Raw genomic sequence first — 26,530 nt, 5'->3', positions numbered from 1 at the left:
AATGCTTGAAAACAAATGACAAATTCAGAAAAGACAAGATGACTGGGGAGTCAGTGAATACAGATAAGGTGTATTAGAAATTAGTTTTGTTAAGTAGGAGTGGGAGGAGAATAGGGATCTTGGAAGCTTGAACATGGAAAGTGTAACACTATGTAACTTTTAAAAAATGATGTAAGTGATTATGTAACTGTATTATCTATTTATTTAGGTCAAATATGGTCCAATTCATAGGAACATTTTCTTTTGCTAATTTGAGTTTGATTGTCTTTTCTCACCGGTGGCAGTCGGAGTTGGTTCAGGAGCTGGTGGCGTAGCATACAATATAGCGGCATCCCATGAATATTTACCACTGCAATCTCGTATGATGAGCCTAGCTCTCGTTGACCTTGTAGTGAGGTCACCTGTCATATCACCATCTAAAAAATCATACTGCACAACAGAGAAAAAAGTTAAATGTGTATACACAATGTTCATCAGTATGATTTAAAGGCGTACAGTTGGCATGTAAACATTTTAACAGTTTTCAGTTTAGACCTTCAAAGCTATAACTCCATGATTCAAAGAAAAAAGTAAACTAACTTGATAATTTTCAGGTAGCTCAACAACAGACACTAGAACCGATTCGTTGTAAACGAAGAATTGCATGTTTGGCGACTGGAACATAGAGGGAGATATCTCATCCAGTTCAAGATCAGGAATATCATCATACTCGTTGATGCTCGCAGTCAAGCATGCTGATCCTCCGTCCAATGGGAATTGATTTAAATGATTGACAAGGTGACACATGACCTGTAGTATCAATGTAATATAATTGTATTTTTAAAGATTTTATAATTTTAAACCAATTAGTTATTTTGTCATGGACACACCCCACATACAGAAACATTAACGTTTTTGTCAACCACAGTTAAAAGGAGTCTTTAAAAAATAAGTGTGCACATTTTTACCACCACTATCACCATATTCTATAAAAACATATTCACTTACTGTGGTTGCCGCCAGACGTATAACCCTCACTGATTGGTCAATAGTACCTTCAACATCTATAGATGGCTTACCTGTGACAACAACAAATTTAAAAATAGAAGAGCATATATCACATTGTATGTCTTTCTTTGTAAATATTTTTATTTTCTTTCTCTCTCTTTCTCTCAAACTAAACTTGTTACATTTTGTTTATATTCCTAAGATAAAATCCAGCTTGAATTAAAAGACGTAAAATCTAAATTTAAAATCAATCAAATATTTGTTTTGTTTTTTTATTTTTTAATTGAGTGAGACCTCAAAATTTATTTTTTAATACATAAATTATCAAAAATAAAAACAAGTTGAATACCTTCATTAGGTAAGAGGTCATTGGGGTCAAAGTGCGTTGGACTTCTTCTGACATACGCCTGGTGAACATCCTTTAACGATTCCAAGGTCACATGTGGATCGTAGTCAGGTGATGATAGCTCCGACAGATTGATACTGTTCCTGGTTCCTGCCTCAAGTCCTTCTGCTACTGATTGGACAACCTACAAGAAACAAGCGGTCATCATAACACAATACATGATTGGACAACCTACAAGAAAACAAGCGGTCATCATAACACAATACATGACTGGACAACCTACAAGAAAACAAGCGGTCATCATAACACAATACATGACTGGACAATCTACAAGAAACAAGCGGTCATCATAACACAATATAAGGCGATTCTGATGATTCTACATTTAATAAAAGGTAAAGGTAGTACTGTAATTGAGCGGGAAATTCAGATTAAGCCCTTTACGGCAGCCAGTGCAGCGCTTAATAAATCAACACATCTTTTTCGGCTTTACGTCCCATCTGAAGGACAAGGCAATGAGAGTAAAGCATCTTCCCTAAGGATACAATCAGTATGGCTCAAACCCATGCCTATCACATACTAGTCCATTCCCTTATCATTACACAGTCTATACAGCAGCCAACGTAGTATTTTTGTATAACCTCCCATCAGGTCAACCGCTAACTTTGGTGATCTGACAAGAACCGGTGTTTCAACGCAGTACACTCATCTCTAGTAGTCAACAAGTAAGAAAGAGCTTTACATATCAGTAAGAATTACCTTGAAGACTGTCTGAATAATTGGAGCCTTTTCTTTGGATTGCTTGGTTTCTGCTGGTTCTCGTAATGATGATAATGGTACTGCCATACACCACTCCAACAAACAGAACATTAATGACACTAAAAACTAAACAAAAACAACACAGAATTGGTAATCAATGGCGTATTTGGATTTCCATGCCAAAAAAATGATAGGAGCTGTTTGGCAATTCATTCACATATATTTAAAAAACCAACTTTTTTTTTTGCATTAGAAATTGCATGCATGAGTGAATCTACAGTGTATTTATGCTGTAAGAAAAAAATCAAAAAATCTGACCAACTCAATTGATGCTGTGGTCTAGATTCATTTCTCAAAAATTCATTTTAGAAAAAATGGGAAAACATTTTGTTAGGCCTTGTATTGTAATATAGGGGTAGCATTAACAGATCTGGTTTGATTGGTTTAAAAGTATGTTAGCAACAAAGTCTAGATTGTAATTTATATATTATTTATTTTATTAAATGAAACACTATATACCTTTTTATCTTCATCTACATCACTGAGTTCAGTATTTAACTGTAAACCTGATATTGTCATTGAAAGAACCTAATACAAACACAAATACATAGATTATTAATATATTTATACATAGAAGTGACTTATGTTACTTTAACACTTAGTGCAAACATTTATTCATAATTCTACCAGTCATTTAAACTTAAGAAATTTTTTTTTAAATTTTTTTTTATATTTAAAGTTTGTTTAATTAGTATTTTTGAATGGAAGATTTGGCCCTCAGTGTGTAAATAAAGTTGAACTTAAGACAAAAACAGTACAATACCTCTATAATTTTCTTTGGCATTTCTGGATAATGATGACCCAGCCTATCTGCTCTGCTACTCACAAGTAACAACATATCACACGCCACTTGAGCAACAAGTTTATAATTAAACTGAAATTTAAAAAAAAATTTTAAAACACTTTTTCGTACAAATTAAAAAATTTGTAATCACTATACAACTCAAACTGATTTGTTTTGAAATGTGTTACCTTTAAGCAAGCTAGTAAGACATTAATTGCTTCCTTGATCTTGTAATGAAACGTACAATGTACAAGTTCCTCAAACAGGAATATGCCGATACTGCAAATAGCAATGCAACGAGCCTCACAGCTTGGTTCACGTCGACCACATTTCAGCAGAATTGTGATAAGATGGTCCTTAAAAAATGTAGAAAGTTTATTGTAAACAAATATTATTGTTGAATCAATTTCATTGCAGAAAATGCGAATACAAAAAGAATGAATTGGCACATTTATAAAGAATGAATTACAAAGATAAACAAGTTCATAAGACGGTGTGCTGCGTTCATTTACAAGGCAATATAAAAAAAAGTTTAGTCTGATTTTGAGTATATATTTGAATATAAAATTTAACCAGTTTGACTTGTGTTCCTGGTTAGGCTATATAAAGCTCTGTCTACACTATCAAATTTTATGTGACAAAAAAAAGTGATGTGCCCATATATGGACATGATGATGTCATATAACTACCATATTTGAGCATATCACTACCATATTTGGGCACATAAATCTTAAGGAAATAATATATAGAATGTTTACCTTTACATCCCCACAGGTCATAGTTGAAATCTCCTTTGAGGACGGTTGCAGTAACGGTATCTCACAAAATAAATTAGGAAAACAAACCAGTGATCCAATTAGTGAAATAGCTTCAGTCCTTGGTGCCTGGAGAAAAAGAAACAAAGAGTACGTCAAACAAAAGTTATATTAAATTTTAAGACTTCAAATTTGAGCCAGCCCAAGTAATTCCCTCGTTGGGAGTATACTTACATCCAAGTCTATTGTTGCTGAAATCATGTTGGCTGCCTGGATGAAATCTAAAATCAACATTGTTGCCCCTGGCAACTGGCAAGAGAAGAACGCTGGAGCCGAATGCTGTATGATAATATTGATTATCTCCTAAAATAATAAAAAGATAAATAAGTAAAAAAATCAGTTATGTATACATTTTCTATTAATGTTTTTTTGTTTGGTTTTTACCATGGAATAATTTAGTATATTATTTTACAAACATATGAGATTTTAAAAAGAACAAAAAAATACTCACCTGGTCAGTTCCAACCAGACCAAAATGTAAGACACGATAGAAATGAAGGAGATGATCTTGAGGTAGCGGATGGTCATGTCGTCTAACGGTCATCATGCATAACAACTTGTACGCAAATAAACGACCTTTCTGAAACCGATCTGATAAATATGTTGCCTACAAAAGAAATTATATTAGAATAATATACTAAATTTTTGAAATTCAAAATAAAAACACAAAAAGATATAAGTTTAATTTGTTCTGCATATTTATAGAATTTCTATGGCTGTAAAATTTATGTATAAGACATGTCTACGAAATATTCCGCCTTGTGAATTAACATACAATAAAATGATCATTTGCTTTATGTACAAACATACACACGGGAACTAGTCTTGTTCTTACCCTACCAAAATATTAAAGAGTTCCTACTTCATTTTATGTGAACCATACCATGAACACTTAGTGGTGATATGGTAGGATGTCTACATATCAAGCAGAAGGTTTTGGGTTCGAGTCTCTCCGGATTTTTCGCATTTTCACATATTTCCTAATCTTTACTATTTCAAAATTAATTCATTGATCAATTTCCAGTATATATATACTTTATCCACAATCTCAGATTAAAAGTATACATAAATAATTATGTTTGGAATATTAAATACAAAGTAAATACAAAATTACCATGATGAAATACAAAATTATTTTAAGTTGTGAATGGGGTTATAAACTTTAGACGCAAAGCCCCTTTAAATTAATAAATTGAAATAGATAAATAAATATCATAATGACAATAGGTGCTTTAGAGTTTCCCTATGCCTGTCAAATTAATATATAGCATACCTGAAATAGCCAAGGTGAGAACATCTTAAGAGGTGGTATAAATACTGGTGGCGGTGGTGTTGTCTGGTTATCCGTACTAATTCCAAGATTTTCACGCATCTTTGCTAACATTTGCCAATATTCACAAAGACAGTCCATGACTTCCGCATGGAGACGTGGATTAGAGATCTTGTTTACATCTCCAAGGATACCAAGCATCCGTTTCCATAGCACCACGGCAACGTCAGGTAACCAGCCAGCTCGGTTACCACCTGATATTATGCTTGTATCTGGAACTAGCATTTCTGAACAAAGGTAATAAAAATCAGCACATGGTTTCCCAATTTAATTCAAATTTACATTATTATTATTATATTATTTAAATCCAAAGGCAAATAACTGAAAAAATGACAATGCTGTGGGTATCAGTGGCTGGATCTCAATGGAGATACAAAAAAAAAGCGAAAAGCTAAATCAAAACGATAAAGTAAAACAGTCAGAAAAGTTAGCAGAGCTTTCGGGCAACACTAGCCCTTCATCAGTGCAAGTGAATTCTTAGCATAACCAGAAGATGAAATAAACATGAGTTAAAGAAATAAACTATTACCATCTTCATATTGCATGTCTTCATCCTCTTCTTTATTATGTTGTCTCAACAGCAGACGATTCTTAAATTCAGCATTTACCTGATCTTCTAACGAAACGGAATCTTCCATTGGAGAAACAGCTGAAAAGGAGCCCAGCAGGGAGATAGAATGGTTAGAGCATGTGTGTAAGATAGGGGCCTGGGGATCTAGGACATCAGATAGACTTGTAGGTGTGAGCCTGCAACTCTCTGTGTTACTTGGATCTGTGATTTCTGAACTGGCTAGGCTCATACCATCCTCTGTCGTCCGGCCTTGATAGTTATCATCCTCATTTATCGTATCATCTACAAAAATATATAAAAATATGACAAATTAATACCTGGTTAGAAATTGGCCGGGATTAGTAGTATTATGTAGCCAAGCTTCTTGCTTACATTCAACAGAATTAGTTTTCTTGGATGAAGTTTTACATGATGGAAGTTAGCGAGTCAAAACGGCCGAGCGGTTAAGTCAGGGGCGCCGTTTACCATTACCTGGGTATGAAAGGTTTTACTTATCATTTTGATCCTCATCAATACACCAATACCAATTTCATCTTGTATTTTTACCATCATCACATTCTTTGGTCTCATTTTTTTCGTCTAAGTGATTGCAAATAAATGAGATAAACGTACCATTTTCCCCTACATCTTCTTCGTTAAAATCGCTTGATATTAACCGGATTTCACTTTCTGTAAATGCCTTTCTCATACAATTGGTAGTATAAAGAGGCATTTCTAAAATAAAAAATTTAAAAAACAAAGGAGTTAAGTATTTTGAATTTTGATAACTACTGAGCGTTTCAATTGGGCTGTTATGGGTAAGAGTTTAGTTATATTACCAGTCGTGGAACTCATTTCTTTTTTAAAATTCCTAATTTACCTTCTGTTTATACTTTTAAAGAATGAATATTTGTTTTTTTCTAAATATATTCATTTACCTTGTAAACGGGTAATAGCTGCTGCCTGGTGAACATCCCCCGTACTACTACTTCGGATTAGTCGATTCTTTTCAGATCTATCGTCTTCTGGAAACGATCGTTGGCGTACCATACCTTTCCTTCTTTCATCTACCAAAACAAAATGCAGTAAATGTTATGTCATTTGAAAACAAGAATTATCAAAAAGCACTGATTAACCATAAAAAGAATAGGAGTATGTTAACCCTGAAAAAAAATCGAAAGGTTATTATACAGATATTGACTGTAATATGATTGATTACAACTCTCCAGATAATGGTCTAACGATAGCCATCTCTAGATAATGGTCTAACGATAGTCATCTCTAGATAATGGTCTAACGATAGTCATCTCCAGATAATGGTCTAACGATATTCATCTCTAGATAATGGTCTAACGATAGCCATCTCCAGATAATGGTCTAACGATAGTCATCTCTAGATAATGGTCTAACGATAGTCATCTCTAGATAATGGTCTAACGATAGTCATCTCTAGATAATGGTCTAACGATAGTCATCTCTAGATAATGGTCTAACGATAGTCATCTCTAGATAATGGTCTAACGATAGTCATCTCTAGATAATGGTCTAACGTTAGTCATCTCTAGATAATGGTCTAACGATAGTCATCTCTAGATAATGGTCTAACGATAGTCATCTCCAGATAATGGTCTAACAATAGTCATCTCTAGATAATGGTCTAACGATATTCATCTCTAGATAATGGTCTAACGATAGCCATCTCCAGATAATGGTCTAACGATAGTCATCTCTAGATAATGGTCTAACGATAGTCATCTCTAGATAATGGTCTAACGATAGTCATCTCCAGATAATGGTCTAACAATAGTCATCTCTAGATAATGGTCTAACGATATTCATCTCTAGATAATGGTCTAACGATAGCCATCTCCAGATAATGGTCTAACGATAGTCATCTCTAGATAATGGTCTAACGATAGTCATCTCTAGATAATGGTCTAACGATAGTCATCTCTAGATAATGGTCTAACGATAGTCATCTCTAGATAATGGTCTAACGATAGTCATCTCCAGATAATGGTCTAACAATAGTCATCTCTAGATAATGGTCTAACGATAGTCATCTCTAGATAATGGTCTAACGATAGTCATCTCTAGATAATGGTCTAACAATAGTCATCTCTAGATAATGGTCTAACGATAGTCATCTCTAGATAATGGTCTAACGATAGTCATCTCTAGATAATCTTTAGATTTGTTATAGTGCTCTCTATTGTTTAGTTTATTTTGTTAAATATTATAGCGCCCTCCTATAGTTTGGACATGCTTTCATAAAACCTCCCAATATTTAACTTTGGGAGATCTGTAAGTATCTAAAGAAATTACATGGCTATTAACCAATCAGATGCTGTGAATTGCAAATTTACATTTCTTATTAATAAAGATTCTGTACTGTCTATGTCTATGTCTGTATTCAATATACCTTCATATTCTTTAAGTTTCGTCAAAATCTCAACAGCTTCTTTTTTCGATGCAATTTTCATCTGTTGCATTCCTCTGTTCCGTACAACATTTATGTCATCGTGACTAGACATCGTCAGCATCCTACTACGCTCAGGACTACCAACCGGCGGTGGAGATGAGCTATTCCAGCCTTCTTGCGAAAACGTCCTTTCATGCTTCCCTCGATCTTTGTTGGTTGATGATATGCGATGGCGTAGTTTCTTTTCTTTTTGTTCGCTGAGTTTGTCCAGAGGTAGATCTTTGAGGTCAAGGCTGTACACCTGCTTTGCTAGGATTCTTGTTAGTGTCCCCATAGTCTTCTATGAAAAAAAAAAAAAACAATAAACAACAAAGTCAAAATTGCTATTTTATCTATATTTATTTTATTTTATTCAATGCCCAGCCAACAGAGATAAAATCAGGCTATAACTTAAACATTTTCTCTTACAATAAACAATATAATTTGATTGGGTTTGTATTATTTTCATTGCATTTTAAAATTTGAGAGGCTGCTGACTATTGCACTTTAGCTTACATCATGTTTTACTCTTCGGACAAAATCAGAGCATTTCGTCTCTGCATGACACAGTTTTGACGTCCATTCAAGATGGAAACAGAGGATTAATTAAATTTACTTTAGAATAGTAAGTATGTTTATAAAAATAATAACTATGTTTATATTTAAATGACCGTGTTTGATAACATAAATCTTACTGGCAAATTACAGAAACAGTGCTCATATTCAGAACATGGTCTTATAATAGCTTATTGGCAAAAGTTTCATATTTTTAGTTGTATGAAAAAAATGTCTCTGTGTTTGATAAACAAATACAAGAAAGTGAAAATAGAATGAGAAGTGGAAATACTCACAGCCCATTCGTCAATCAGCTCCTTCCAATGCGTAAGGGATGATAATATTCGTAACAACTCATCCCATAATTCAAGAGGCACCCTAACTACTAAATTAGCTTTTATCCAAGTTACTATTAACGTCTGAAAAAAAAAGCAATGGATTTTTTTAACTACAGCAATTATGTTTTGGTTGTAATTTTGGGGCATGATGTAAATTTACAATCTTTATGTAATTTACATTGATGAGGGTGACTTGCTTCTAATTCTGGTGGGAGAACAACTCTTTGCGTATAAGGACTAAACCGGAGTCCAGAGTGCACAGTTTATGCATGTACTTAAAAGAACCTAGTTCATCATTCGAGATGAGTAGCGGGTTACCCTGTTGAATTGGTTCACAAAATAGGCCCTAAAACACTTATCTTACTATTGATAAACCTTGTCCACTTATGCATAAAGACATACAATACAATATACTGTTTGACACAAAACCCTAAAATTTCTATACATCACTGAGTGTTAGTAAATACAAACCTGAAAAAGTACTTGTGACAGCTGATTGGCTAGAGTCAGCTTAGCTTTGCTGCTCTTACTACTTAAAATACTTTCGGTTATCTTTAATAAAACTTTCAATAGTTGCTCTCTGGTGGAAAAAAACACAATTAAAAGAATTAATAGTATAAAAATAATAAAGTTATCAGTAATTATGAAAACATAATGAGCCAGCTACATATTGAATATTGTATGTACACAAATTTGTGCAGCAGGGCTAGTCCAATTCATACTTTTCATTTTAAAATTTTGTTTAGCAATTATTGCTAATCAAACTGATGTTTTAGTCGAGAAACATAGTTTTGTATTGTATTTTTTGCTACACAATTTTAGAAATGTGTAGCAATAAGGTTGTTTTGTATAGCTTTTTGCTATGCTACACTGGCGAAATTATTCCCTGACTTTGCATAATTTTCAAAAGTAGCATTTCTCTAAATGTGTTTTATCACTAGATATAATCCCTACCATTATGTACAGGTAACTCAATTTATTGAGTAGCACAATATTAAATGAAATAAGGGTAAACATGTTTCACTTACACAGTCTCTTGTTCCATCTTAACATACATTACAATATGACGAAATACACCAAGTACACGTTTACAAATATCAATCTAGTAAAGAAAAACAGAACGCTGAAAATACCACCTTAAAAACTGACTTTATTGCCAAAATCAAGGCACACAAAATGTGTGTGATTATAATGCAGTATCATAGAGTAAAACTTCATAGTAAAATGGCATGGTAGTTTTACTATGTAGCAATGTTTAAGCTTACACATAGAAGAATGAATTACCATGACAACATAGGTCATAGGTCTGTAATTAAAGATACTTTTAATTACAGAAGGAAGGATTTTGATGTTAAATGTTCAGAGTATGAATATTCCCTTTGATGTTTAGGTCAAATGTCATTATAAATAAAATAAAAAAGGCTGATCTTACATGATCTTTTAAAACTTTGTCTTCACTCTCTGGCTCAAGTAAAAACGCATTTGCCGAATTTGTAATGAAGACTTGCAACGTAGGCTGAAGACCAGCTTCTAAACAATTCTTTTCTTGTTGCTGCGTTTTGTACGTTATTGCACTCAGATACGAATCTGTCCGTTTCGTCTTGGTACCCACTTTAAGATGCTTGTTTATCGGAGTACTGCTAGTCTGAAAAGGTTATTACAAACTATTTCAATAGTATTTGTTCTTTCTTTGTATTACACCAAAGAAATTGAATGTGAACAGATGTAAAGTATTATAGCAATAAGAACTTGTACAATACACCTGAACAGGACAGGGGCGCCGTTTACTTATGAGCCAACAATATCGGTAAGGGTTCGATGCGAGGCCATCTTGCTCCTAGTTCTGGTGGTGTTTTTTCTCAGAAAAGGATTATAAACCGTAGGTCTGGTGTACACAGTTTGTCCATGTGCACTTTAAAGAACCTATTTCAATATTCGAGACAAGTAGGGGTTCACAAAATAGCCCTGTATCAGGGGATTACCACCTGTCTGATAGAACAGTGATTAATTTACCTGTTCTTCAATTTCTGGAATTAACCCTTGTACTTTGTCTGTTGGGCTGTCAACTTGAGAGACACCTGACCACTCTTCAAATCCTTCAGACGCGCTCTCTGATCGTGGTGAGTAAGCAATGTCAGGAGGCTTCCTCAAAAAAACTGGTTGATTGTCTGCTCCATTTGAAGACTGAAAGAAAATGCGAGTACAATGTGTAGGTAATATTACAGTGCGAATATATAATAGTTAGTGGTTTAACATTTCTACAGAAAAATGTCTTAAAGAAAAAGGGTGGGATAAAGGGAAAAGAAAAGGTTAATGCCTGCACACAAACTGAAGTATGGGAATAACTACTCTTTAATGGTTGACCTCATTTAATTTCACTTCCTGTGACCCCCATCCTTAAGAACTAATTACTTTATTCCACAACTTTTCTTAAAGTTTTGCAGTGAGTCATAAAATGTAGAACAAATTATATTAGAGCAGAAAAACAAATAAAAACAAAATAATGTACCACATAGAACACCTATAAAAGGGGTACCTTCAGAACCTCAAAGTCTCCCTGAATCGGTTGTTGGACGTGTTTCAGCGTACATATAACTTATTTTTTTTCACATGGAATGTACCTTGAATAGGCGTGCAAACATAATATATCTACTGCATCCATAAATAATGGTATCAGTATATTTACCTGTATCCATTCTTGATAGACCTTTAGTGATCTTTTAACAGCTTGTGACTCTGACATAGGCAGCAGAAATCCCTTAAAAAAAGAACAAAACAAATTAAAATAGTAGATAATAGTTAAGTATAAAGGAAATATAAATTATTAATATATATTAATATCATTTATGTATTTACCTGTCGTAAGATCTCATGAACAAAGTTAATATTCTCTCTATTTGAATACAGCACTTGCCGTACAACCGCTTTATCTTTATCAGAGACAAGGTCCTCTAACTGGGTGTTTAAGGGGCCTGAGTTCTGCTTACTGCTGTTTGTTATTACAGCATTGTGGCCAAGTACCTCAGGTGAATCTTGACTGATGGAGGCAGTGAGAGATCTGTCAAGGGTGTTTCCTTTATCCTTGGCGACATCAGGTTGAGGTGCTCTATAGCATAACAAATAAGTTATTCAAAAATTAAAGATATTTTGATTATTTCCTTATTACATCAAAATATTAGGTCTAAGAATAATTTGTTTTCAAACATTGCTTTAATGCATACTTACTGTACTTTTTCTTTCTTGTTGGCAATAAAAGCCACAAGCCACCTGACCACACTCACTTTACAGTGTGTTATTTGACTGCTAGATACACTTGGTTGAATCTTACGTGTGCTTGGAATGTCTGATGAAAAATAATATAATAATAATGTATACTTCATATAGTACAAAATGCAGGGAGCCTCTAAGTGCTATCAACAAAAAATGTAGAAGCAATAATTAATTAGTTAAAGTTGAAAGTTGAAAAATGCAAATTAAAAGGTGGGATTTGAGGAGTTGTCTGAATGTGTGATAAATACAATCATTCATTCAAACTATTCAATAAAAGTGACTTACAGGGCTTGAAATTATTACTATGAGTTATTAATCTCTTACTACTATAGGCCCCTTTTGGTTAACTTATTGTATCAACATCAACTATGCATAATGCACATTCCTTGGATGCCAGATATCTTTTGTAATAGCCCATTCTATGTTTCTTCTCCCGATATTTCATTCTTTCTAGCTAGAAAAAGTATTGAAATACATATTCTAATGGGATTTAAACAAAATTTGGATAATTCTTGTTTCAGGTGAACCATTAGTGTCTTACCAAGAATGGGAGCATACAGACTGGTAGTGTGGGAGAACTCGGGGAAGACGTGGGGTAAATAAAACTTCTTAAAATTGTCCAATAAAAAAACAAAACATTTCCTTGTTTGATCTGGATCGTTCCATTGTAGCTTGCTAACCTAATAAGGATACAAGGAAAAAAATATGATTACATATCAATGTACAGTATTTATACATTAATGTAATCTCAATTTCTTACATTTCGGAAATTCATGCATATCAACAAACGTACAAACAGAAAAAAAAAATTCGCAAACTCTAAGCTCAAATATATAGGATACTACTACAAAACATTTTTGAGTTATGGAGCATATGTTTGAAAACACAAGCAAGAATATTACAACTATTCTCTCATTTTCTCCAATTATACAACACATTTAAGGGACACTTTCATTTTCATTCATTTTTATTGTTCCACATTAAATAAATAAAAGATCCAGGCAAAAAAACCTGGTAGAGTCTTTGTGTGGAACCTCAAATAAGCTAAGGCTAAAAAAAAAAGGTCAACATACTGTATGTTGCATGAAACATGACACCTTGGTGACAAGCATGTTAATCATTGAATCATACCTATGTTGACATTAGCGAGTGAACATAAAAAAACATATATTTTTCCTTGTCCATTGTCCAGTTCCTTTTTTATAGAAACTTTAAACATTAAATTATCACCAACCTTATTTTCTTTTAGGAAAAATACAAAAAATACTTAACCCATAAATATTCATTAGATAGTTTACTCCTATGGAATTTACATCTTACTTTTTCGTTTCTATTGATATTCAACTAAAATCTGTTTGGCCTTTTTTTTTAGTTAACATGTACAATGTGATGTATTTTGGAAACTCAGCCTTGGCTTATTTGAGGTTCCACACAAAGACTCAACCAGGTTTTTTTGCCTTGATCTTTTATTTATTTTATGTGGAACAATAAAAATGAATGAAAGTGTCCCTTAAATGTGTTGTATAATTGGAGAAAATGAGAAAATAGTATCATAAAGTTTCCAAAAGTTTCAGACTAAATGATTTGTTTCAAGATCTTGTCTTTCTGATAGTCATTTTGTAGGTTACTTACTTGTGCTACAGTATATTGCAGTAACTCATCAAACATGATCTGTGAAAGGTTACCAATTGAGTCTCCTGATTGGGTGGGCAGGATAGGACAGATTTCTACTTCATTTATGGGATCTAAGAAAAGAAGAGACAAAACATGAATAAAAATTGTCACATAATGTTTGATAGTGTACAGAGCTTGAAGAAAATGCATCACTGAGGGAGAGGGCTTCAATTACAAAGGGCTTGACTTATGGAGTTATTATACAACTCTATAGGTCTGGATTAGAAAGAGGTTAGTGAAAGCCAACTACTATGAGATATTTTGTACAAAAGCATTAGTAATCGAGACTTTGCAGTTATGCTGCCGATTATGTAACTGTGTCTTGCAAAACCATAATAATGTACGTCTGAACATATTTTAATTACATAAATATTATTAATTAAAAACTTACATAAATCAATTTGTGTCTGTTGAGTTTTACTATTTTGTGTCATGATGCCATCCAGATCACTTCCTTGAACTCCATGAGGTACAGGAAAGCCAGGGATCAGAGTGGCATAGATCAGGTAGCACTCTTCATCGGCTGAATCTTGAAGGGCTTGGAACCAGAGAATGAAAAGCTTCAACCCCTCAATTCGAACCTGTAACAGAGCATACAGTATTTTATTTATTCAACTTCCACTAAGATGTACATTAGTGGAGAATGAAACACTTCTGAAAACGGTCCAGGCCCAATTGTACAGTGGCTGTGTGTGTGGACAGTAGTACATCGGGGTAACCCCCTACTTGTCTCGAAAGATATACTAGGTTCTTTAAAATGCACATGAGCTAGATGTGTACACTGGACCTACAGTTTATAGTCCTCGCATGGAGCGAGTGAGCCTCAAACCTTTGCCGATGTTATGGCTACTGTACACAATTACTGTTCCGCTATCTTAACCGCTAGGCCACTCACTCATTGTGAGATCATTGAAAATAAAATAATGATCACCAATGATTTGTGTCATGTGGGAATACTGTTGTTTTTCTGAGTTTCCCAACAGAGGTCCTAACTTGTAAAAGCACCATGGATTATAGTATACCTACCTTGACAGTGTTTCCTACATGAAGTAATTTCTTTAAAATTCGGCCTAAAGAAACAAACAATTATAAAAAAAATAAAAGAGGTGAAGTTTTGTTTTTCACCATCACAACATTTTTATTCAAAATTTATTGGTCGTTATTCAATGAAAAATGAAAGCTCCCTATTGTATGGATGAAAACATAACCTCTAGACAGAGGTAGTGATTCCACCAAAATTGTCATGAATAACAATACATGAATTGTCTGGGCTCTCGGCCTCTACCATACAGTACTCAGTATGGAGGGTTGGCAAAACCAGTGTTTCTTTAGGTGGTGTGAATTCTACTATGCCAACTAATTTTAAGCATAGCAATATTTTCTACCACCAAAATGTTTGTAACAAAGAAAGTTGCATTTTAAACCATACATAATAATGGTACAAAAATAACATACTGTACATTATTTATGCATCCAGTATTTAATACATTAACCTTTGGACATTCATAGTAATTGATTGTCTAAATAAACTCAATTTAATATTGGTCGGTAGAATTCAATGGCCGCAGCTGGTACAATTTTTCACTGTATTATTGTGCTGAAGCCCTACCGTATGCTATCCTGTCCTGTCCAAGGTGAACGTTTCAGACCCTGCATTACTATAGTTTGGTCCATACAATAAATGTTCAATAATTTTGTTCCTGGCAGATCTAACATTGAATTTGATTGAAATATATATTTATACTGGGTAACCTCTTCAGTCAAAGACTGGTCTCCCAGAGGGCCCAGTTGGTGATCAGTGGCTGTGATGTACTAATACACCGGGGTAACCCCCTACTCGTCTCGAAAGATGTACTAGGTTCTTTAAAGTGCACACGACCTCGATGTGTACACTGGACCTTCGGTTTATAGTCTTTATCCGAGAAGACTCGTTCTACCACCAAAACCGATGTTATGGCTGTATGACCGTAATTACGGTTCCACTGTCTTAACCGCCCGGCCACTCACTCACTAAATTTGACACTCTAAAATATTGTTTCAGAAAGATAGAATCTGCTAACCGACAAACCCTGTTATAATAAGGCCTACAATATGTCTATATCATCACCCACAGTATAAAAACTCACCTATACTATTAAACTGCCACCTCTGATGAATTAAATCAGGCACAAATAGTAAAATTTTCTGGAAAAAAAAGACAATACACATTAATAACAGAAGATGTAGGTAGGTTTGGTAATTCTCACTTCTGAGGATGATCAAAGCAAATTGATCGAAACATCAAGAAACTCAAGTTTTTTTCAGAACTAATATACCTGGTGTACTGCAAACTTTATATCAACATTTGATTTCGCCATGCAAAACTTCAAACAATATATTAATAATAAAATGTTTGTACTGTAATTGACAAAGATTGATACAGGTACATACATACTATTTGTTTCAATGTAACATAGTCTGCACTATCATTTTTATACCAATAAAATAACTAGTCAATAAAACATGACAGCTGTTATAGACTGCACTAGACCGGATGTTTCATTATTCTCTCCGGGAAAACGAGGCTGAAATAATTCTTTAAATAATAACACGTTTTATAATTGTCATCATTACCAGTGTAAAACTCCTACTTGATAGGAATTGTGTTAAGAAAAAAATAGTTTTTTCAAAATGAGTTAAAAACGAACCAACTAGCTACAAGGTCACTTGAACATTAACAAAATGGTAATTTGCATCATTTTCCAACGTAGAAAAATAAAATAATTTGCAAAAAAAAAACAAATTTAAATTTCACCCGTTTTCCTTTAAAAAATCTCCGCACCAAGGTCGGATTAACATTGTACAATGAAAGGGGTAGATATATGCTACGGACTTGATCTAGTATATACTGTAGTTAAAGGAAAGGATGCTAACCACTATATAGTTTGGTTAAGTCAATCACATTTATTTTTAAAGGGAATACAAACTGACCACCTCAATTTTGGTTTTTGACTAAGATAAGGGAAAGGGCCTTGTAGTTGTACAGTAAAAATATACCATGTACAAAAGTATGTACAGTACTACTGGGATTAATTAGTTAGAACCTTATTCAGATCCCTAATTAAATCAAGGGGACACTTTCTCATCAAAGAAAGTGTCAAAATACAGTGTGACACGATGGCCAACCCCTATTTAGAGGAAACACCTTATTAAGGGGACGCTTGTCATGAAATGAAAGGGCAATATGTTGTAACTAACTATCAAACTTTATGCGACAAAAAAATGTGATGCACCCATATATGGAAACGATGACATCATATCACTACCATATTTTTGGGCATATCACTACCATATTTGGGCATATGACACATTTTTTGTTAAACTAGTTTGATAGTGGACATAGAGCTTTTAACAATAACAGTAAATCTCTATTTTGGGAACACAGTGCTATTAAGGGGACACTTACTAACTGTATTTTTACAATATAGCAAACCCAAATATACCTAGATTGCATTTTGTACTCCAGACCTACAGTAATTGTTTACAGCAGGAAATAAAAAGGTCAATTACTGTATCAAATGAAGCATACATTTTATATTATTTTCAAGTTTTGCCTCTTTGTAAATATTGAATCAGATCATTAGAGTACACTTCAGCATACTTCCTTGTAACACATCCACATCACCTTGTTATGTTAGCCAATGCTAAGCATACTAAATGGTAAATATCCTAATTCATATCGCAGTATCCTGTTTTTAATGATTCAAATAGCATTTTTTTTGGCACATTTCAGAAAAAAGAACCAGAAAAGAAACCAGAAAAAACAAATTAAGTAAAAGTAATTTTTATGAAGATTTGGAGAAGATAGACAAGTTTTCATTCAAGATGATAACCATTTATACTCTCTTGAAAATAATATATATTTTAATCCAATTAAATGATGGTCAATAGCACAGGAACGCATATCTATTCGTTGGGAAATTAAACATAGAGGATGCTTTTCCTAGTTATTAAAACATAGAGGGTACAATATACTTTTAATTTGTGTTGTCTCACTCATTGGCCACGGAAAAAGTTGCCAAGTAAGGCATTTATGGGGAAGGGGATGAGGGAGATGTCAGAAAATGTTATAAATTGTATGTAATTTTCATAAACTTTTAATTTACATAGCGATATTCAATGTCTGGGAAAACGTTTAATATTATTAAATTAGATTTTTTCATTTGAATGGGGAGTGAGTCGCTGTTGCAGGATGGAAGTACAGTAATTACTGCCACAAGGTTTTAGAAAGAGTAAACAAATGTGGAAAAAGACCAACCACGCCTAAAACAAATCTATAGTGTTATAACATTGTGACCATTTTGGATTCATTAAAAATTACTTTACAAAAAAATATTATTATTTGAAAAACTCATTTATTTCTTCTTTATACTTGGGGACCTCTTCAGTAAAAAACTGTTTTTCCACTGGCCACGGTGGTTATAAAGAAGAAGAAAGGTACAGTAGTCTGATGATGATGGATGATGATTGATGAAAATGATAGCAGTAAAGAAGAGGACAAAGTTAGGTGATGAAACTAGGAAATAAACATAGGAATAACGATAGGATAATGTTCGCGCACTGAGCTAACAAAAATAATGAATGTATCAACTCGTACCTCAAATATATATAAAACGGAGTCTAATTCTTCTCTGTGAGTTCGGTGGGCTTTTTGTCGGAGTGTGGCTTCAACAGATATCAGGTTCTCATAAAAGATGTGATATACATGCGAATAGTACTGCTCAAAAAATGATTTTGCTTCTGTGATGTCATAGTTCTCTGAAATTTGGAATAAATACAGTATACTGGAATTCAATACAGTTTGGATTTTTAAAAGACCTGATCATCTCGCATCTAATTTCTTTAGGCCTAAAAGGTAAGAGACTTTTTAAGTTAAGAGGCCTATCACTGTATGTATGTTTTTTAGTTTGTAATTTACAATGCTAATCGTTTTTGTTGCTCCAATCATGGAGGTATACCTCCATGCTCCAAAAGTCTTGAAAGGCCTAATAATATTGTATTCAGGCATAGGCTAGGCCTAGGTAGGCTAATTACTGTATTAAATATTAATTTAAATTAGGTCCTAGGCCCTATTAGAGGCCTAGGCTAGATAGGCCTAGCTCTAGGCTTTTAGGGCCTAGCTAGATAACAGGCTAGCCCTAGCCAAGGTAAGGTAGGCATGGCCTAGGCCCTATAGATAGGCCTACTAGCTACTACTAGGCTAGGCCTACTAGCCTATATTAATATTAATTATTATTACTAATTTTAAAGCTTGGGATCAAAGTTTGCACATTGTTAACTAAGATCAGCCACTGAGCTTAGCTAGGCCGATAAATGCTTATTATGTGGTATCCGCCCATCTTTGAGCCTAGGCGGGGTTTCCAACATATCCTAGGCCCTAGCCTAGCTAGCTAGACTACAGCTGACGTGCCGAACACCACCAAGACCTCATCCAGAAGAGATAAACAAACCAACCTACCGAGGATAACACGGAGATGTTTGAGACGCTGTGAAGGATCTCTCTTGGGATCAAGAACTTTCGATGAAGACTTCTTTAAATCTCCATGAGCCTTTTTGCTTAGCATTTCTATAGGTTTTGCTAAAGAATTTAACATATTTATAGCTTTTTGACAATAATAATACACAGGACAAGTTGGTGGTATTCATCACGTAGAGAGATCGCTGCTCCAGATCAAATACAGTAGTGCGCATGTGTACAAATTCACTGAGATTTGCGCCCTCAATTTTCTGAAGCAAAAGTTTCTGTTCGATCGATTCCTTAACACTTAAGTACGTACACTTCAACATTTCTAATTGCACACTTCCCTGGTTTACCATTGGTTTAGGCGCAGCCTTGTTTTCATTTTTATCGCTTCTGGACATTCTCCTCAGGAGTAAAGCTAAAATAAACCTCCTGATGTAATTTTCGATTTCCTTAAGTGAACACATGTTTTTATGACTTAGTCCAAAAGTCTTTCTACAAAACTCCGTTTGTATATAGCATTTCTATAAATCGTTTTACAGCAGTTTTCGTTTTACTTGAAAATTAGGCCATCTATTTACTGTATTTGTTAAGGGCAATTTGCAAATGCTGCGTCAACAAAATGTTTTTTTTTTTTATTTCAACATTTAATGATTGGTTCCATACCATGTGATAGTGAATAGATAGCTTTTCATTTTTATCGCTTCTGGACATTCTCTTCAGGGGTGAAAGCCAAACTAAAGCCCTTTCTGATGTTATTTATTTCCTTAAGTGAACACATTTTGCGCCAACCAGATTGACAAATGAAATTGAACTAATTGGGAATGTACACACCAATTCAACGCGTGGAGTAGACAACTTAAATGTTGTTATACCTCATTATACCCGTAGCAAAATGGATTCGTCTTTTAAAGTTGCAGGCGAAAAAATGGAATGACTTGCCAGCAGATATAAAACACTCACCCACGATTATGTCCTTTAAAGCTAGATACAGATCTCATTCTTTTCATAACATTTAACTTCCAGTTTATATTTTTTGTTGCTATTATTATTAATTGTAATTGTATAAGATTTAAATTTGTATCCGTTTTTGTCGAAAGGACTACAATGCAAAGCAAGTTTATTTCTACTTGATTGTGTATTATCTTGTATAAATATGCTGTTAAATAAATAAATAAAAATAAATAAATAAATGACGTAGCCGAGGAGTCAAGTTACTTTATACAAACATTTCTTTAAATCGTTCTACAGCAGTTTTCGTTTTACTTGAAAATTAAACCTTAAAATATCATTCTTATTCTCTTCATCATGTGGTAGTCAGAGTAATAATACACTTTTTGAACCATCATGGAAAATTACACAAGGTAAACGAACTTTTGGCTATTGATCAACCAAATTATTGGTATTTATTCAGCTTTTAAAAAATCAATCCAAAATATTACTGATTAAGTATCTTTTACCTTGAATTCCTGCCATGTTTTTAGTCACGTGGACGCGACTCTATAGTTCACTATGTCGGTCGGTCGGTCGGTCGGTCTGTCGGTCTGTCTGTCGGTCCGGTATCACTATGCATTTTAGCACGCAACTTATGGATGTTGGCCTTGTTTATATACTGTATAGTGTAGATAGTTTACCTTTTTGTAAATGTGTGTGTACTAATGTAAATTACATTGTTAGTTGTCTTTGAATTATTTTTATTATATTGTTAATGTTTCTCTACTGAACCACTTTGGAAATCAATGCTTTAGAACTGAAAGTGTCATTTCGTATAAAGATAGAATAAATACATATGTGAAGGTAATTAAAATACCTGCTTATACTATTATATTTTGTTTATATTAATTTTGATTTGCGGCTGCACGTGGCGTATAATTTACTTTAAATGAAAAGTTCATCGCAAAATTGTCTTTTTAAAAACGTACATAAACTAAATAAATGTCAATGCATCGATTTTGTTTTGTAAATGTTAGACAGTAAAGAAAAAATGTTAAAAAATGAATAGTTGTAACTATCTTTGTATACTAATTAATAAATACCAATTTATTTCATTTCATTTATTTATTTGACAAAAAACAACAATAAAAACGTCAGGAAAAACAAAAGCGACCTAGGCCACTACGATTTATGGGTCAGTAATTCCTTCATACGATATTAAAATACATAAATTTAATTATTATGAAAAAACACTAATTACAATCTTATCTAATTACAGTATAAACAAATAGAAGATTTCAGATTAAAAATATACAATAAAAAAACACAGCAATGTTACTTCTAATCAATGTGAATATCATAGACTTACTTATACTGCAACATAAATGGTTGATGGAGAATGTTGTATTTTGTCTTATTTAAAGATCAGATGCACAGGATGTTGAGGGCGGGGAAGATGTCAGGGATGTGAACAGTAACAAGGTTAATATACAGTACACTACTACAATTATGTATGTTAAGAGTATCAGATTACATAATTTGTAAACTGGCACTCTTACTTAAAAGTGAAGATTTCACCGTCATTTCAATGTCAGTGAAGCCATTGCCACTGATATTGAGGTTACGTTATAACCAAATGTAGGCCTACTTCTTTATTCGAACACTCTGTGATCATAGCATTCATTATACCATCTGATAGATTGCAACTGTGCACGTCAAGTTCACGCAGCTGAACGCATAAGCTTAATAAAGAACCCAGTAATGTACCATCAATGTCACTGAGGTTATTGCCACTGATATTGAGGTTACGTATTCCCAACTTTACTTCACTATTCAAACACTCTGTGGTCATAGCATTTATAACACCACCTGATAAATTACAATCATGCATGTCAAGTTTAATCAGATGATCACATAAACTGATTATAGAACCCAGTGAAGTACCATCAATCTCACTGAGATTATTTCCACTGATATGGAGGTTACATAATCCCAACCCAACATCTATATTAGAACACTTTCTGATCATTGCATTTATTATACCACCTGATAGATTGCAATCACGCATGTCAAGTGTAGGGAACATACTCAACAAAGAACCAAGTAGAGTCCCATCAATTTCACTGAGGTTATTGCCACTGATATTGAGGCTACGTATGTCCAACTTTACTTCACTATCCAAACATTCTGTGGTCATAGCATTTATAACACCACCTGATAAATTGCATTTATGCATGTCAAGTGAATGCATCATAGGAAACATAATTAATAAAGAACCAAGTAAAGTACCATTAATATCACTGAGATTACTACCACTGATGTCGAGGTAATGTAATTCCAACTTTACCTGTCTATTTAAACACTCTGTAATCAAAGCATTTATTATACCACCTGATAGATTGCAACTGTGCATGTCAAGATTATGCAGATCCAATAAGCTTAAGAAAGAAGCTAGTAAAGTACCATCGATATCACTGAGATAATTAGAACTGATATCGAGGTTCTCTAGGTGCCACAAATCGGATCTTAAGTTGACTCCTCTATCATAAAACTCTACCATCATAGCATTTATCACACACCCAGACAAATTACAATCATGCATGTCAATTGAACGCCACCATTCATGTGATGCCATAATAATGTTCAACATAAAATAACCCAGTAAAGTACCATCAATGTCACTTAGAAAATTACCACTGATATTGAGGGCAGTTAATATCCCTATCTCAGAACACTCTCTTATCATAGCATTCATTATGTCACCTGATAGTTTACAGCGATGCATGTTCAATGAAAGAAACCATTCACCATCCGAATTATTTGTAAAAAGCCACAATAAAGAACCCAGTAAAGTACCATCAATGTCACTAAAATTATTATCACTAAAATTAATGCCACAGAATGCCAAGACAAGACCTTTATTAGAAAGTTCTTTGATCACAGCATTCATGACACAACCTGATAGATTACAATTATACATGTCAAGTTTAAACTCCTTTCCACAATACGTTTGTTGAATCATAGAAAACAAATAACCCAATAAAGTACCATCAATGTCACTGAGGTTATTACAACTGATATCAAGACTACCTAATGACAAGTAGCTACATCCTTTATCTGAAAGTTCTGTAATCATACAATTCATTACTATCCCTGATAGATTACAATTATGCATATCAATGTCTGCATGTCTATCTTCATTGTCAATCAATAACAAAAAAGAACCCAGTGAATAACCATCAATACCACTAAAATTATTATCACTGATATTCATGTCAAGTACCAAAGTAACTCCTCTATTAGAACATTCTTTAGTCATATCGTTCATTGCGCCACCTGATAGATTGCAATCATACATATCTAGACCATTTATCTCGTCACTCCATTCAAACTTGTCGGGATCATACCAAGTTGAAATACATAACATGTGTGCAATAACCTTTCCTTTACTACCGGGTGATATTGTATTATAAAAACTGCGCAAACATTCACTAGAGTAAGATATGTTATGAAGTTGCCTTAAAAGAACTATAAAATGTCCTTTAATGTTGTCATCTCGTCTAACATGCTGAATAAACATTCTTAATGAATTAGATATATCATTCAAATGTTGTTTTATTTATAAAGTTGTATTGGACATATGATTAATCAAGTCATGTTCAACAGTATCAATATGGTGTTGTTTAACAAATCCTCAGTAACTACTCATAGATCGATATGTTGATAAATCATTTGTTATCCAATGCTTTAGGAATTTACCAGCATTAGCCCCAAGGAACCCAAATGCAAACTCTCTTACCATTTCGAAATGGGCACTTTCTCGAATTTCCTTCCAGTCTTTGTCATTTAACGGTGTAAGTAATTCGTTGACATTTAGTCTACATTTATCCGTTATACCTTCACTTTCACATAGTTTGCACAAATAAAATCCTACCAATGACTCTACTATCAACTTATGTGGAGCCATGTACATCTTTTCAAAGCTGGTTTTTTAAACCAGTGCATCTTCATAAACAAACCCGAGTTTCAATGCCATATCAACCATGTTTTTGTCACCTATCATTTTTTGTTTGTTTATTGAAAGTTGATTAATTTTTAAACTATGATACATGCATTCTCCTAAACAAATCATTGGATTCACATATTCCACTGGAGCGGCATCAAATTTAGAAAGAAGATTGTTCTGTTGTTGCGGCTGTTTTGCAATGAACTGATTTAAAATACTTCGAAAAAGTTCTTTAAAAAGATCGGATTCATCCTCCGGAAGATTTTGTTTGTCTTCCCACATAAAACAAATCGAAAGAAGTAACATTGGGTTTTTGCACATTGAATGTATTTCTTTGTGATAATTTTGATGCAAAAGTTCTTGTTTAAGTGATTCTCCCAAGGCGGGTGTTTCAAAATGTTCAAAATGTTTAGAAATATAATTTTCAATGCTGTCGTTGCCAAAACCTTTAACTCTTACATACACATCACATGAATTTATGAATTCATTTATGTTTTCTGAACGCGATGTGAGTATCACAGTGCTATTCTTTAACTTTTCTTTTCTGAAAAGCTCAATCAAAGTGTTACTTTTAAATCTTAATTCATCTAGTCCATCCAACAACAACACAATTTTGTCATCATGGTTTAATATGAATTTTTTGATTATTTTGGAATCATCCCCAAGCTCTGTTTTCAAATCAAATTCTTCCATGTCGAGTTGTTTTACAATAAGATTAAGGATTCCCTTCCCTTCTTCTAAATCTCGTACATTCAACAAGAAAACAATTTTACCTTTAAATACATCAACTGATTCATCTGTAGCTGCATTGTATGATATGTACCTTAATAGTGTCGTTTTACCTATACCACCTTCACCATCTACAAGGACTCTACATGCAGGTTTGGATTTGATAAAAGATAAAACATCTTTTATTGTTGTTGGCTGACTTATACTCGTTCGTTTACTATGTTTGAGAAGCTCCAAATCTGTGAACAGTTCAGAAATGTCAACTTGGTATCTCGGATTCAATATTGCTGGTGTAAAACACTTGGCATATTGCAGGACCGTCTGTTGTTTATCAAGTAGATAGACTTCAACCTTTTCTATTAGAGGGAAAAACGATAAAAACAAAATAAAAAAATACACACACAATTGTTAGACAACTACATTATATAGGAAAGCTTTGGACAATTACCCTCTTTAGGACAACCCTACATCTCGGATGTAACTAACTCTTTTATTAAAACTACTGTAGATAAACCGTTTTTGATAGTTACGTATGTTATTAACTATGAAACGGTAACAACACATTTATTTATCTAATCTGCTTTAGAAAACAAATATTCCGTCAATAGTGACATATAGTTAAAGTTAAACTTATGATAAACAGACAGACACAGTCAGACACAGCAAAGTGGAAACTTTCTACTATATAATAACAGACAGACACAGTCAGACACAGCAAAGTGGAAACGTTCTACTATATAATAACAGACAGACACAGCAAAGTGGAAACGTTCTACTATATAATAACAGACAGAAACAGTCAGACACAGCAAAGTGGAAACGTTCTACTATATAATAACAGACAGACACAGTCAGACACAGCAAAGTGGAAACGTTCTACTATATAATAACAGACAGACACAGTCAGACACAGCAAAGTGGAAACGTTCTACTATATAATAACAGACAGACACAGTCAGACACAGCAAAGTGGAAACGTTCTACTATATAATAACAGACAGACACAGTCAGACACAGCAAAGTGGAAACGTTCTACTATATAATACCAGACAGACACAGTCAGACACAGCAAAGTGGAAACGTTCTACTATATAATAACAGACAGACACAATCAGACACAGCAAAGTGGAAACGTTCTACTATATAATAACAGACAGACACAGTCAGACACAGCAAAGTGGAAACGTTCTACTATATAATAACAGACAGACACAATCAGACACAGCAAAGTAGAAACGTTCTACTATATAATAACAGACAGACACAGTCAGACACAGCAAAGTGGAAACGTTCTACTATATAATAACAGACAGACACAGTCAGACACAGCAAAGTGGAAACGTTCTACTATATAATAACAGACAGACACAGTCAGACACAGCAAAGTGGAAACGTTCTACTATATAATAACAGACAGACACAGTCAGACACAG

General features: G+C 33.7%; 2 protein-coding genes across 2 annotated transcripts in view; both read right to left on the bottom strand.

Annotated features, from left to right (window-relative positions):
- LOC140061187 (ral GTPase-activating protein subunit alpha-2-like) overlaps positions 1-19,619 on the bottom strand; it is a 37,891-nt gene extending 18,272 nt beyond the window's left edge. Inside the window, exons 1-31 of the mRNA XM_072107677.1 lie at positions 19,427-19,619; positions 18,566-18,726; positions 16,056-16,113; positions 14,956-14,999; positions 14,321-14,510; positions 13,888-14,000; positions 12,797-12,935; positions 12,211-12,328; positions 11,842-12,091; positions 11,672-11,743; positions 10,999-11,169; positions 10,418-10,630; positions 10,014-10,087; positions 9,457-9,565; positions 8,944-9,066; positions 8,054-8,393; positions 6,570-6,698; positions 6,265-6,366; positions 5,611-5,934; positions 5,025-5,308; positions 4,203-4,358; positions 3,926-4,054; positions 3,695-3,820; positions 3,125-3,292; positions 2,916-3,026; positions 2,612-2,680; positions 2,093-2,218; positions 1,337-1,517; positions 988-1,058; positions 580-789; positions 276-429 (exon numbers count right to left, since the gene is read on the bottom strand). Of these exons, the coding sequence (XP_071963778.1) occupies positions 276-429; positions 580-789; positions 988-1,058; positions 1,337-1,517; positions 2,093-2,218; positions 2,612-2,680; positions 2,916-3,026; positions 3,125-3,292; positions 3,695-3,820; positions 3,926-4,054; positions 4,203-4,358; positions 5,025-5,308; positions 5,611-5,934; positions 6,265-6,366; positions 6,570-6,698; positions 8,054-8,393; positions 8,944-9,066; positions 9,457-9,565; positions 10,014-10,087; positions 10,418-10,630; positions 10,999-11,169; positions 11,672-11,743; positions 11,842-12,091; positions 12,211-12,328; positions 12,797-12,935; positions 13,888-14,000; positions 14,321-14,510; positions 14,956-14,999; positions 16,056-16,113; positions 18,566-18,726; positions 19,427-19,562 (4,651 nt within the window). The 5' untranslated portion in view covers positions 19,563-19,619. The remainder of the gene's footprint in view (positions 1-275; positions 430-579; positions 790-987; positions 1,059-1,336; positions 1,518-2,092; positions 2,219-2,611; positions 2,681-2,915; positions 3,027-3,124; positions 3,293-3,694; positions 3,821-3,925; positions 4,055-4,202; positions 4,359-5,024; positions 5,309-5,610; positions 5,935-6,264; positions 6,367-6,569; positions 6,699-8,053; positions 8,394-8,943; positions 9,067-9,456; positions 9,566-10,013; positions 10,088-10,417; positions 10,631-10,998; positions 11,170-11,671; positions 11,744-11,841; positions 12,092-12,210; positions 12,329-12,796; positions 12,936-13,887; positions 14,001-14,320; positions 14,511-14,955; positions 15,000-16,055; positions 16,114-18,565; positions 18,727-19,426) is intronic.
- A 4,734-nt stretch (positions 19,620-24,353) lies between these two features.
- Positions 24,354-25,661, bottom strand: LOC140061339 (NLR family CARD domain-containing protein 4-like). The gene is made up of 2 exons (XM_072107848.1): positions 25,628-25,661; positions 24,354-25,453 (listed from the first exon to the last, which is right to left on the bottom strand). The coding sequence occupies exons 1-2, from the start codon at positions 25,659-25,661 to the stop codon at positions 24,354-24,356; spliced, it is 1,134 nt and encodes a 377-aa protein (XP_071963949.1).
- Between the last annotated feature and the right edge of the window lie 869 nt (positions 25,662-26,530).

The sequence above is a fragment of the Antedon mediterranea genome, chromosome 10, assembly GCF_964355755.1.
Source record: "Antedon mediterranea chromosome 10, ecAntMedi1.1, whole genome shotgun sequence".
In the NCBI taxonomy this organism is placed as follows: domain Eukaryota; kingdom Metazoa; phylum Echinodermata; class Crinoidea; order Comatulida; family Antedonidae; genus Antedon; species Antedon mediterranea.
Note: the sequence above shows the minus strand (reverse complement) of the source record. Positions and strands in the feature narration are given on the sequence as shown.

What these genes read in the sequence shown, in the direction of transcription:
- LOC140061339 (XM_072107848.1), bottom strand. Translation starts at nt 25,661, where the DNA reads ATGTGTTGTTACCGTTTCATAGTTAATAACATAC. An exon ending in TTTCATAGTTAATAACATAC is followed by an intron (nt 25,454 to 25,627) that starts GTAACTATCAAA and finishes TCCCTCTAATAG; the next exon opens with AAAAGGTTGAAGTCTATCTA.